Source organism: Centrocercus urophasianus, unplaced genomic scaffold (assembly GCF_019232065.1).
Source record: "Centrocercus urophasianus isolate 14NV4802_14NV808 unplaced genomic scaffold, USGS_Curo_1.0 seq_11, whole genome shotgun sequence".
In the NCBI taxonomy this organism is placed as follows: domain Eukaryota; kingdom Metazoa; phylum Chordata; class Aves; order Galliformes; family Phasianidae; genus Centrocercus; species Centrocercus urophasianus.
This window is the reverse complement of record NW_024884253.1, coordinates 28,983,075-28,996,079: the sequence shown is the minus strand read 5'-3', so window position 1 is coordinate 28,996,079 and position 13,005 is coordinate 28,983,075. Positions and strand designations below refer to the sequence as shown.

The window sequence follows — 13,005 nt, the reverse complement described above, 5'->3', positions numbered from 1 at the left end:
AATCTAATTTTAACAATTTAGCACCATTCTGATACATCATTGGTTTTATGTGCACAATTTCCGATAAACTGAAATCTGCAATAATGTCCTATTTGCCTAGTATGACAAACGTAGAAGAACTGTATTTGGGGTCAGTAGTATGTATATATGTGTGCAGAATTGGACAGAATACAAAAAAGTGCAATTCTTTCTGAATTCTTTTTCAGCAACACCAGAGACTCCATTACCTTCTCCTCCTCAAGGCTCTGGACAAGAATACAAAATGTCTTCAAATCAGGCTTCAGTAATTGCACAGCAGTCTATTTTGAAACAAAAATCATTGTGATAATATTTCTTGGTCTTGCTCTTCCTACCTTCCTTATTTCCTCCATTCTTTCCCTTCAGTTCTCCCTCCTTCCATTCCTCATTCCTTTTTATGCACTAGATAATTTGGTAGGAAACTTGCACATTTAAAATCTCAGGATGATAAAGGAGTTTATTTCCGCAGCAGCCACTACTGTGGGTGTTTCTTGAGACCCTTTGTGATTTGGAAAGTAATACTGTCTGACTGCTATGCAGACTGTAACTCTGGACACTACAGTCTGATAAAAATGTATAAAGGTTGATGTTATTTTTAGATCTTTTAAATGCACAGATTCATTTTTTTTTTAATTTTCTGTTTTAGTTGTCATCTTTATATTATTGTTTTAGTTGTGTATATAACTTTTTTTTTCGTTGTGACTGAACTGTCTAGGGATTGTTTACCTGTGAATTGTAGGCATGAAAAAGTTCATTAGTCAAACCAAAGCCAAGATTCCAAAAACAAAGCACATATACTGAATAAAAATGAGGAAATACTGAATGGATAGAAGTATTCAGTATGTTTTCAAAAATACTGATTTGAAAGAAGCATCTCTTTCAAGTAAAATTTCAACAAAAGAGTTGAATCCTCCATGCAGCAAATTTGTATGAATTAGAGGGGGGGCTTGCCATGTGCGAAGATGTTTGAGAACTCTTTGAAATCTGCATACACAGTAATGTCTATATTACTCAATGAGACAGTACCTAGGCATGGATGTATAGACACCAGAGTGCTATCATTTATATTACTAAAGAGTTAAAAAGGGGGCTGAATTTTTTATGGTCAGGACTGTTTCTCTCCCAGACAATTTCTCAGGGCATTTTGGGAATTAGGCCTGTCTAGGGACACTTTTTACTGTGCACTTGCAATATTGCCATTTTTCTTTACAGTGAATAACTGTAGAAACATGTCCAGGCCATGTCAGTTGACCTCAAGACTGGAGAATATAGACTTTGTACTGTTTAACTTACTAATGTAAATGTAGCCATTGTGTTATTTGTCTGACTGTCTGGTGAGTGCATGGCAATCACTCTAAACTTTACCTACAGAATAACTGTATCAGAGCTGCTCTGAAAGTAATGCCTCCTATTTTATTATGCTGTGTCACAACAGCAGAGGTGGATGTTGGTAGTATGGCAGTAGAGATCAAACCTTACCACCAATAATCCATTGTGTTTTGTTGCCATGTGATGGATATCAGTGGAGAGGCAGTCTGATATGTCTGGCATGGAAGCGTGTGTGAAGCAAAAGTATGGAATTGAATTCCTTTATGTGGAAAAAATAGCACTTATTGATATTCATCAACACTTGCTTAATGTTTATGGAAGCCAAACAGTGGTTTTGAATGCAGGGATGCAATGTGTGCATTTCAGCACTGGTGAAAGCAGTGACAGTTTTCTGGACCACCTGATGTTACTACTATGAGCCTGAGTCAAAATGGCAGTCCATGGAGTAGACACATGAAATTCTTTACAGAAGAAAAAGTTCAAGATTCAGCCTTCAGCAGGAAAGGTGATGTGCACTATCTTTTGGGACAAAAACGGGGTGATTCTTCTGGATTTCCTGGAACCTGGACAAACCATCAACTCTGACAGCTACATCATGAGACTAACTAAGTCAAAGGTTCAAACTTCCAGAGTCAGACCACAGAAGAAGACAGCCTTTCTCCTGCAACACAGTGCCAGGCCCTTTACCAGTTTGAACATCATGGAAAACATAACCAATCTGGGCAGCACTGTCATATCACACCCACCAGATAGTCTAGATTTGGTGACTTTTGACTTCCATCTATTTGGGCTGATGAAAGATGGACTACATAGCCAACATTTTTCTATCGACAGTGTCAAGAAACTGTGAAACAGTGGATTACCTCCAGTGGTGCATATATTTATGGGTGCAGCATGCAGGCTCATGTTCATCACTGGCAAAAATGCATAGCTAAAGCTGGTGACTGTTGAAAAATAGCATTTTGTAGCTGAGAATTTGGTCTATCAATTAATGTTTTTGTACTCCTGTTGCAGTTTCCATGAAATAAATAGGAGGCATTGCTTTCAGAAAGAACTACATATTTATATTGCAGACCTATGTCTGAAGACAGATGATTTGCTAACTAAAGTGACAGACATGCCTGAATTCAACTCCAAATGTTCCTCATTCGAGCCATGGTATTTCAAGCTATGAAGATAACCAGCACACCATGTACTTTCCATTCGGATTTTCAAGTGTTTGGTATGAATTGACTTACTGTGATGAGTCCCCCTTGACTCATCTTCCTTCTTTCCCAGTTTTGAAGAATCCAGAATTGATTGAAATTTTCCTTCTGGAGTCTATATTAACTGATCTAGATATAGACCCTCTGTCAGTTTGCACAAAGGGGCTGTTGTGACACATGCTCACATGGGCATATATTCGTTAAGAATTTTTGAAAATTATCTCTTATAAAACATGAAGTGATTATTTTGTTCATACAGTAGTGATATCGTAAGAAAATTGCCACTTTGCACATTTTATTTATTCCAGACAGCAATGCCTTTCTTTACTTCAAAGTAGGTGTTTGTTTGTTTTTCCCCCCAGAATATACAAAGTATATTTTTCCCCCCTATATACAAAGTAAACAGAAAAAATATTTGCAGTTTGCTGAACCATGGCAAAGATGAAATACAATGGGGTCAGAAATTCTGCAAGGTGAGAAGTTGTTCATCCTGAATCAGACATTTGCATGCAAATCACAGCATCCAAAGACGGTATAATTAAACCACTGGCCTTTAAAGTTACTTTGCATACTTTTTTTTTTTTTTTTTTTTTTTTTTTTTTTTAGGCAGAAAATACACAGTAAATATTGAGCTGACCTAAACATTTAAAGGGCTTTAATGAAAATACATTTACCACAAGGTAGATGCTGTGTTTCTTCTTGTTATTTTGAAGTTGCTTTTGTACTTAGGTCTGCATACAATAGCTCTTAAAGTTTACCTTTTGCTTTATAGAATGCGTTTTTCTTTTTGCTGGTTACTGGTTGTTGTTGGTTTTTTTTTTTTTGTTTTTGTTTTTTTTTGCTTGTTTTTTATCAATTCATTGCTCTTTTTACTAGACCCTTTTAGTGAGACTTTTTATGACAGAATAAAGTATCAAAGTTTTGCCATTAACTTTAGGGGTATAGAACTGTGCTGTTTCTCCATGTAGTCCACCAGCTTTCTCACAAAGTGAGAAAAAGGATAAAGCATGCATGAGACACCCAAATGTTGACTGAGGTCACTTTTGTGACACTCTCAGAAAGTGAATGTTTGGCTGTGGTTGGATATGTGTGACTTTTCTGGGCGAGATTAAATAAGCCAGTTTTGTGAATATGACAGGATCGGTCTGACTAAATAAAAGTAACTTGAAATATAAAATGGCCCCCAAGTTAGGACACCGTGCCTTATATAAGCAATTAACGTAATAACATAATGGGCTTAGTTTTCACACTGTTGTTTAGATATTAAATGTACAATAACATGGTTTCACACACTGCCAAAATGTACTGGATGAAAAACATACTTTAGTATTTTATCTTACTAAAAGATGTTATCTATTTTGTACAATATATTACATTTTTGAATAAGATGAACACCACTGTAATTTATTGGGAAAAGCTGATTTATTTTATAACTGTAACATTATTTTTGTAAGCTTAATTATTCAAAATCAAAAATGATTAGCTTTGTTAAATATTAAATTATAATAAGATGTAACTTTACATGTTTGAACTCTGATACCAAGTTTTTGTGTTGAGCATTTGGAATTGAAATGGTTTCTGGAAATATTTCAAATGGACTGTTTTTCATCAAAATTCAATAAAGAAAAATGAATGATCCAAATGGCACGTTTGCCTTTGTTAATTATTATTATTATTATTATTATTTTACTATTTACATAAACATTGATGACACTTTCTATTGCTTATCTTATGAATAGGCATAAAACTGTAACATGCTTTCATCTGTGCAGTATTCACAGAATCACAAAATGGTTGAGATTGCAGGGAACTCTGGAGGTCATCTGGTCCAACTCTCGTGTTCAGGCAGGATATTGAAATCATATGAAAGAATACAATGGCAACATTTTAGTTGATTCTCCTGTAACATGACAAAGTATTACATAGGTATGTTTTTCAGTTTTTAATTCCGCCTCAGAAAAAAAAATGAAGCATGTGCTTAATGCCATCTGTATTTAAAATGAAGCATATGTTCAACAGCATTTTCTCTTTTTTTCTGGGCAGGGATAACTTAATAAATCACTCCCTTTTGTTTCTTAGAACATTGCTACTTAGGCTAATGTAGTTACAGCTATTCTATTTACTTTCTAGGTAAATACATTTAAAACTCAAACTGATTTTTTAATATAGACCTTTTTATATAAGCAGTATCTCCTGAGTTTTGAAAAGTATTTTTACTGTGTATAGATTTTCCGTAGAAGTAGATTTGAGGAAGGTAGGAAAGAGGGAAATAACACCATAAATTGGGGTAATTGCTTTTGCTCAAATACCTTCTAGTTCTTTTGAGCTTCTGGACAAATCTTTCACGGGAGGAAGAAGAAACTGCACTTATGAATGCTGGAGGACTCCAGGTCCCATTGAGAATGATATGTTTCTGGCTGATTACTCTAGATAAAGGGTTTACGTGCTTTTTACTCATAAGTGCTAAGTTGAATGAAAAAAAAAACATATACGATTTTAAACAGTAGAAGTGATTTTCTTTCAGCCTACAGCGGAGCCTAAATCTTCAGTGACGTGAAGTGCTGATAGACAGACCCTTCTTTAAGGATTTCCATAAATGAAGTTTAGAAACAACCTCAAGAAGTGAATCAGGAGCATATATTTTGCAGAAAGAGGTGGACATATTAGTTTTCAGGTCAAATCACTGTATAGCATTTCTCCCAGTTAAGGAGTTCTGAATATGGTTGAAGGTATTTATTGAATTTCAGAAACCTTCTGTGACAGAAAATTTGATGTTTCCAGAATAAAAAGATAAAATCCATTACAGCTCTCATTTACTATTTGTGTACTTAGCAGTCCTGTTTTCATTTGAAGATCTGTGCCAGTCCATGACAGTCTAAAACATGTCTTTCCAAGACACTATTTCTAATTATGTACCTCCAATATTTGTGTTATTTACGGAATCATAAAATGGCTTGGGTAGAAAGGAACCTTAAAGATCATCTGGTTCCAGCTCCCCTGCCATGAGCAGGGCTGCCATCTGCTAGATGAGGCTACCCAGAGCCCCCGAACATCTCCAGGCACAGGGCATCCACAGCTTCTCAACGCAAACTTTCAGTGCCTCACTGCTTTCATAGCAGTAAATTTCTTCCTGATAGATAATCTAAATCTACCCTCTTTTGGTTTTAAACTGTTATCTCTTTTCTGGTCATTACAATACCTGATAAAGTGTGTTTCCCCATCTTTCCTCTAAGTCCCCTTCAAATATTTGAAGGCTACAAGGAGGTTTCTCCTGCAGAAGCTGGCAGCCCTTGACTTGGACAGGTACACTCTTGGCTGGATAAAGAACTGGCTGGAGGGCTGGGCTCAGAGAGTGGTAGTGAATGGAGCTAAATCCAGCCGGCAACCAGTCATCCAGTCATGGGTGGTATTCCCCAAAGGTCAGTGCTGGGGCCTGTCCTCTTCAATATCTTCATTGATGACTTGGATGAGGGCATTGAGTGCAACCTCAGTTTTCTGACACCAAGTTGGCTGGAAGTGTCTATCTGGCTGGGGGTAGCGAGACCCTACAGAGGGATCTGGACAGGCCGGATGGCTGGGCTGAAGCCAACAGGACGAGTTTCAACAAGGCCAAATGCTGGGTGCCACACTTTGGCCACAACCTCAGGCAATGCTACAGGCTTGGGGCAGAGTGGCTGGAAGACTGCATAGAGGAAATGGACCTTGGTGGTATTGATTGATGCTCGGCTGGACATGAGCCAGAAGTGTGCCCGGGTGGCTAAGAAGGTCAATGGCATCCTGACTTGCATCAGGAACGGTGTTGCCAGCAGGAACAGGGCAGTGATTGTCCCCCTGTACTCAGCTCTGGTGAGGCTGCACCTTGAGTACTGTGTTCAGTTTCGGGCCCCTCACTGCAAGAAAGACATTGAGGCCCTGGACTGGGTTCAAAGAAGGGCGACAAGACTGGTGAGGGGTCTGGAGCACAGGCCTTATGAGGAGCGGCTGAAGGAGCTGGGAATGTTCAGCCTGGAGAAGTGGTGGCTCAGGGGAGACCATATTGCTCTCTATAACTACCTGAAGGGAGGCTGTAGTGAGCTGGGGGTTGGCCTCTTCTCTTGTGTAACTGGTGATAGAACTAGAGGGCTCCAAGGTGCACCGGGGGAGATTTAGGCTGGACATTAGGAAATACTACTTCTATGAAAGAGTGGTCAGGCACTGGAATGGGCTGCCCGGGGAGGTGGTGGATTTACTCACCCTGGAGATGTTCAAGGAACATTTGGACATTGTGTTGAGGGACATGGTTTGGTGAGAACTATTGGTGATAGGTGGACTGGATGATCTTTTAGGTCTTTTCCAACCTTGGTATTTCTGTGATTCCGTGATTCTGTGAAGTCTCCCAAAAACTTATCTACTCTAGACTAAATAACCTCAGCTCTCACCCTTCTTCATAGGAGAGATGTTCCTCTGTTCATCTTTTTCTCCCTCCTCTAGATCTGCTCCAACAAGTTCATGTCTTATGCTGCATGCCCCAGAGCTGAATAAGAAACTCCAGATGGTTTCTCACAGAACAGAGTATTCTTTATGTTAAAGTATACATGGAAAACAAATTTATAAAGCCACATTTTCAATTAATTCTTTCATGAATCTGTACTGTTTTGCAAATGTATACATTTTTCTATATTTTCCCTGATGTAGAACCAGTAGATTTCTTCTTTCCCTTTATATCCCAAACAAAGAATGAACTACTTTTTCTAAACCTTTAAGTCATTGTGCTAACAGGTTTCTTCCTCTTCTGTCTGGTTTGTATTACAAAAAGAAAGGAGACATAGTCTTGATCAAGGCTAGTGTTGATCATTACTTCCTTCTGGTTCCTTATTCTTTTGTGGTAAATCCAAGTATTCCAATTAATCATGATGTCTATTTGGAAACCTCTAAAAATTGAAAATTTAAGCTTGAATACAAAGAAGATTAAGGAAAAATATCTTCAAAATTTCTTCCATACCAAAAAAAAAATAATAATAATTAAAAATTAAAATTAAAATACATACTTGATTTCCAATCAAAATTATGAATATTTATGATAGAGTAAGAAAATAAAAGAGGAGTGTAATATAAACACCTATGCAATGAAAGAGACTTGAAGACTTTTCTTACAAGATGGAAAGAGGTAAATCATTCTCATTCAATGTCATCGTATCTAAATAGCTTCTGAAGAAGATGAGATCATCTAATCAAGATGAGAGAACAAAAGTTACACCTAAAAAGCGTTCTGACAATGATTATCTCTGTTCCTTAAAGTTGCTGAGGAGCTATAATTGCTACTGACACTATTTGGCAGTTCATCCCAATTAAGAATCAGTCAAAGGTATCGCATTAGCACTACACTTACTGGCAGTGCTGACAGGGTTGTCAGCTCCTCACTCACACTGCTGTACAGGTCACACCACAGCAATAGGGCCTAGCACCAGCACATCACTCTTCATTGCAACCACTGATAATTCTGGGCCTTTCTACTTGCAGCAGTGATTATCATTGGTATCTTAACAGAGAGAGGTGTTCTCCATAGGGAAAACATCAGGAAGTGCTGTTGAAGATTTCACTTTAAGCAGTCTGATCTAGGGATGGTTCCATCTGAAGTGTAGGCACTGTGCTCTGAGTTTAGAGATGAAAGCCTAGATATCCACATTAAAAAAAAAAAAAAAAAAACCCTCCTCAAATTTTGTCTGAATAACCCTGGTTGGTCTCTGTAATAAATTTTATTATAACAAGAACTATTCAGACTGGACATGAGGAAGTATTACTTTTCAGAAAGGGTGGTCAGGCACTGGAATGGACTGCCCAGGGAGGTGGTGGAATCACCGACCCTGGGGGTGTTCAAGGAAAGGCTGGATGTTGTGTTGAGGGACATGGTTTAGTGGGAGCTATTGGGAATAGGTGAACGGTTGGACTGGGTGATCTTTTAGGTCTTTTCCAACCTTGGTGATTCTATGATTCTAAGAAAGTGCTCTGAATAGTTGAGAACATTGTGTTTTATAAGGCTCAGCAGCTCTGTGGGATTTGGCCACACACAAAAAAAACTCTTCCGCAGTTTTGTTAGCGAGTAACACTAAGAAGCACTTGCTGTTTCAGATTTAGAATCCCAAATGTCTTCATGGAAATGTAGTGAGAAAGACTGCGTGGGCAGATGTGTCTCTGGAAGTGAAAAAAAGCCTCACAAAGTTAAAAAAGATCATGATTGGTAGAAGAAAAATATTTTAAAAGAATACATAATGTGTACTACAGTCTTTTAAGGGAATTAAGTAGAACAAGGAAAGAAATAAGGTCTGGATAAATCTGGTACCATCATCAATTCCATGAAGACATGAAAACCTCTAGAGTGAAAGTAAGAAATTACACAACCTTGCTGAGGAACATTTGTTTGTGGTCTAAGCTATTGCTTGTTCATTTCAAACATAGCATTTAAGTTGGTACAGCTGATTAGTTTACATTTATTTTTATTGAGCAGGTCCTGGAGCATAACCTTGCAGCTTAGCATGTCTTCTCATGCACTCAGACAGAATGCTGGCTGTCATTGGGGCTGCTGTGCAGGGAGGCCTGAGTTCATACTGCATCCCTGCTCAAGTACCCTGCCTCTAAGTATTATTTAAAAGCGTTTCTTGTCACTGGGCACTAGCACCATGGAAATGAAATGGCACTCTTCATATAGTCCATGGCAGTGTTTTCTGTCACCATTCCATTCATCATAGGGGCACAGTAGTGGCACAGTTGAATCTGCCAGTTGCATCATCTGACCACTTATCCTGGAAAAGCTCTACGAGCTCCCCCATTTTGGAAACATCACAGGGCAGGAAACACAGTGCAAATGCTTAGCCAGGAGTTACAGTCACTCTGTGATAACAACAGCAGCTGATCCAGCATGTTAACTCATACTTCATTTTATGCTTCTCATAGACCAACTGATGCAAGGTAAAAGCACAGTCAAATTGTAGTTCAGTTGTGTACAGAGTCAGCATTTGAATTTGATACAAATGTGGAGAAAAGGGGTGTTGGAACTGATGATGTACCCACCTGTTACATCCATAAGAGATACTGGCTGAAGTCAAACCAGTTATCTGCAGAGCCCTTGTGTCTCCTCTTAGAATGGTACCTGTTTCCTGTCTGTTTGGAATAAAGTCAAACAGGCTGGGTTACAGCTGCCATTTAGCTATATGTGTGTCAAATTCATAAAAATCTGATTTTGAGAGCACATAAAAACTTTGTTTTTTAGCCTATGCATTTTACTGCTTAAATGCAGCTTTGTTACACTTCGAACAGCAAAAGGTTTTTTACCCCCCCCTTTTTTTTTTACCCCCTCACAACTAAATGAATTTTCATGAATATGACTGCACAACAAAGCATCCCATTTTTCAGTTGCCTTTCTTTTGTAATTTAAATAATGCAAGCATATGAACATAGACATTTTGCATTAAGAAGCAAAGGTAATCTCACCAATAGAATTTTTGAATAGATTTCCAACATCATGTGTTTCAAGATATAATTAAGATTACCATGGCCCGAGACTAATTTTCTGTGGTTTCCAAAAAATGGAGGAGATAGCAATTGTAACAGAGGACAAAAAATTTTCCATATAAATTTTCCATTGTCATATTAGATTTTTTAATGAGCATTAGTCTTGATCAGAAATGTAATAATAGGGAACAATACTGTAAAATATGTGGACAGATGTATTACAGAATAACAAACTTTAATTTATTTCCTGTGAAGTACACTCTCTTGCAACACGAACACTTATATCGATTTTTATCTCAACAGCAAAATCACAATTTAACTGTAGAATGATCTGTCATCTATTTTAGCTCAATTTTTTGCAGGTTGATTAATATTGCATCATATGAGTAAATACATAAAGGCTTATATTCTATGCCTGTGACACTGTGCTTGTTCAGAGACTGACAGCCTGAGGTGATGCTCATTAACCAACAAGCAATTTCAAAATAAAAATAGGAATAGAGTCCTTCTGGAGGGCAGAAGAGGAATCCATATCTCTCTGAGTGTGTGGAAAACACTGGTGGAGATTTCAGCTTTAGACTTGCAGAAGAAAACACTTACTTAAGGAGAACTTTGCGTTTAAAAAAAATAAGGGAATTGGTGAGAAAAAAAAATTGCTTATAAAGATTTAGTGTTGTTAGAATCAAGGGAACTCGGAGAAGGTAGATAAAAGAAATCTTGATGAGCATGGACGGAGATTCAGCCAAGGAACTAAGACAGCACTGTTGCCTTTTTCACTGTATCTCTTCTCGAAATATACGAATATCACAGAATCGTAGAATCATAGAATGGTTTTGGTTGGAAGGGACCTTTAAGATCATCTAGTTCCAACTTCTGTGCTATAGGCAGAGACACCTCCCTCTAGACCCTCAAAGCCCCATCCAGCCTGGTCTTCCATGCAGAGGGCATCTACAACCTCACTGAGCAACCTATTCCAGTGTCTCATCACTCTCACAGTAAATAATGTCTTCCTAATATCTAAACCTAGGGTAGGTTTAAACCTGCCCTGTTCCAGTTTAAAACAATTTCCCCTTGTCCTGTTGCTACCTGCCCTTATAAAAAGTCCCTCTCTAGCTTTCCTGTTGGCCTCCTTCAGGTACTGGAAGGCCTCTATAAGGTCACCTTGGAGTCTTCTCTTTTCCAGTCTGAAGATCCTCAACTCTCTCAGACTGTCTTCATAGCGAAGATGCTCTAGCCCTTTGATAATCTTTGTGGCCCTCCGCTGGGCCTGCTCCAACAGTTCCATGTTCTTCTTGTGTTGGAGGCCCCTGAACTTGATACTGTTACAGATGGAATCTCACAAGAACAGAGTGCAGGGGCAGAATCATCTCCTTGACCTGCTGGTCACACTCCTCTTGATGCAACCCAGAATATGGTTGACCTTCCGGGCTGCAAGAGCACATTGCTGGCTCATGTTAAGTCTTTCATCAGCGAACATCCCCAAACCCTTCTCCTCAGGGCTGCTCTCAAACGATTCTTTGCTTGGGATTCTTTGTTTGGGATTCTTTGTTTGGGAGTTCCCTGATCCAGGTGCGCTTGTAATATGGGAAAAAGAATCCTTTTATTTTTTGTGGTTAGCTTGAACTTCAAGCTATCAAGGTTAGAGAGAACCTCCTTAAACTTACTTACATGAAAAACAGAAGGGAAATTATTTTGACCTCCAAGTAATTGTTTATTGTTGTTCACTTTTTTTTTTTTTTCTTTTATGCAAGTCAATATTTCTGATAATTATTATTCTGCTTCCATATTTTGAATACTTGGAATTTACCACTGTAAATGCCATCTTCATGTTCTCCCCAGTGGGAGTGTGAGGAATGAAGACATTAGAAAGCAAAAAAAACCCCGAAACAATGGGAATGCTGAGACCAAAGAAAACATTTACAACAGCACACTGAATAGACTCAAGGGATCTACTTCAACTAAAGCATATTAATAGAACTATTTGCTCAAATTACTGTCTTCAGCCCTAATAATATATTTGCTAGTGATAAAGGTTCTTTAGTGTAATAACTATTAATTGCATTACTCTGTCTTCTCTCTCACCTGAATCTTATCTTTCCCAGAGTAAGAGTCCTTACTATTTACAACTTAATTTATATTGAATCTTGTGCCTGAGTATCCTTGAAATCATCAAGCCTACAGCACTTGCATTGTCAATCTGCTAGTCTGGTTTCATATGAGTTCAGTCTGAGTTTCCTTGGGCAAAAAAAGCACCTACTAGAATAAGTAGGAAGGGCAAGATAAAGCAGCAGATTTAGAGGGATGCAGCATATCTTGTCATTTCTGTTACTCACTGCTGCTGAACTCACTGCCTACTATTTATGACCTCTGTACAAGTTAGTAGCTGCATGGTAGTTCTTCATGTCACAGGAAGACATAAGATGACACAATGTACTGACCAATGTAGAAGATTGGTCTATGTACTGCCAATCTTCTTCTCTGTGCAGTCTACATCTAGACTGGCATAGGGAGTGTTTGGAAGGATATGAGCAGTGAAGTTATTTCATGAAATTCCTTTGCTTTAAAAGAAAATGCATGAGTTATCCTTTACCTCTTTGCACCTTCTTTCATTCATAAACACTAAAAATTTAACATATGGACCAGATCCTTTGTTGGTACATTTAACTTTCTCTACTACACACATTACTAAAATCAGCTTTTAGTAGTGCTCATTTTCTAATACTACTCAGTTTTATTACAGTTAGTTTAAGGTTTTAGTTTAAAACTGTGACATGACTGTGTAAAGGTAATGAGGAATACCAATATTGCTATAAATAAAATATCAAAAAAAAAAAACCCAGTGTGTATGTTAAAATGCTCTAAAGCATCTCCTCAGAAATTCCATAATTTGGGTGCAATTTGGCTAATCCCCAGAAAACGAAAGCCGATTCACCAATTTAAACCTCGTTATTTCCTGTCACTTTGC

The 13,005-nt window shown here is 38.0% G+C and overlaps 1 protein-coding gene across 3 annotated transcripts in view; it reads left to right on the top strand.

The window, feature by feature from the left end:
- Positions 1–775, top strand: part of HNF4G (hepatocyte nuclear factor 4 gamma) — a 57,272-nt gene extending 56,497 nt beyond the window's left edge. For all 3 annotated transcript variants that reach the window (XM_042808967.1, XM_042808968.1, XM_042808966.1), the window contains one exon: positions 207–775. In XM_042808967.1, the coding sequence (XP_042664901.1) occupies positions 207–325 (119 nt within the window). In that variant the 3' untranslated portion in view covers positions 326–775. The remainder of the gene's footprint in view (positions 1–206) is intronic.
- The last annotated feature ends 12,230 nt before the right edge of the window (positions 776–13,005 follow it).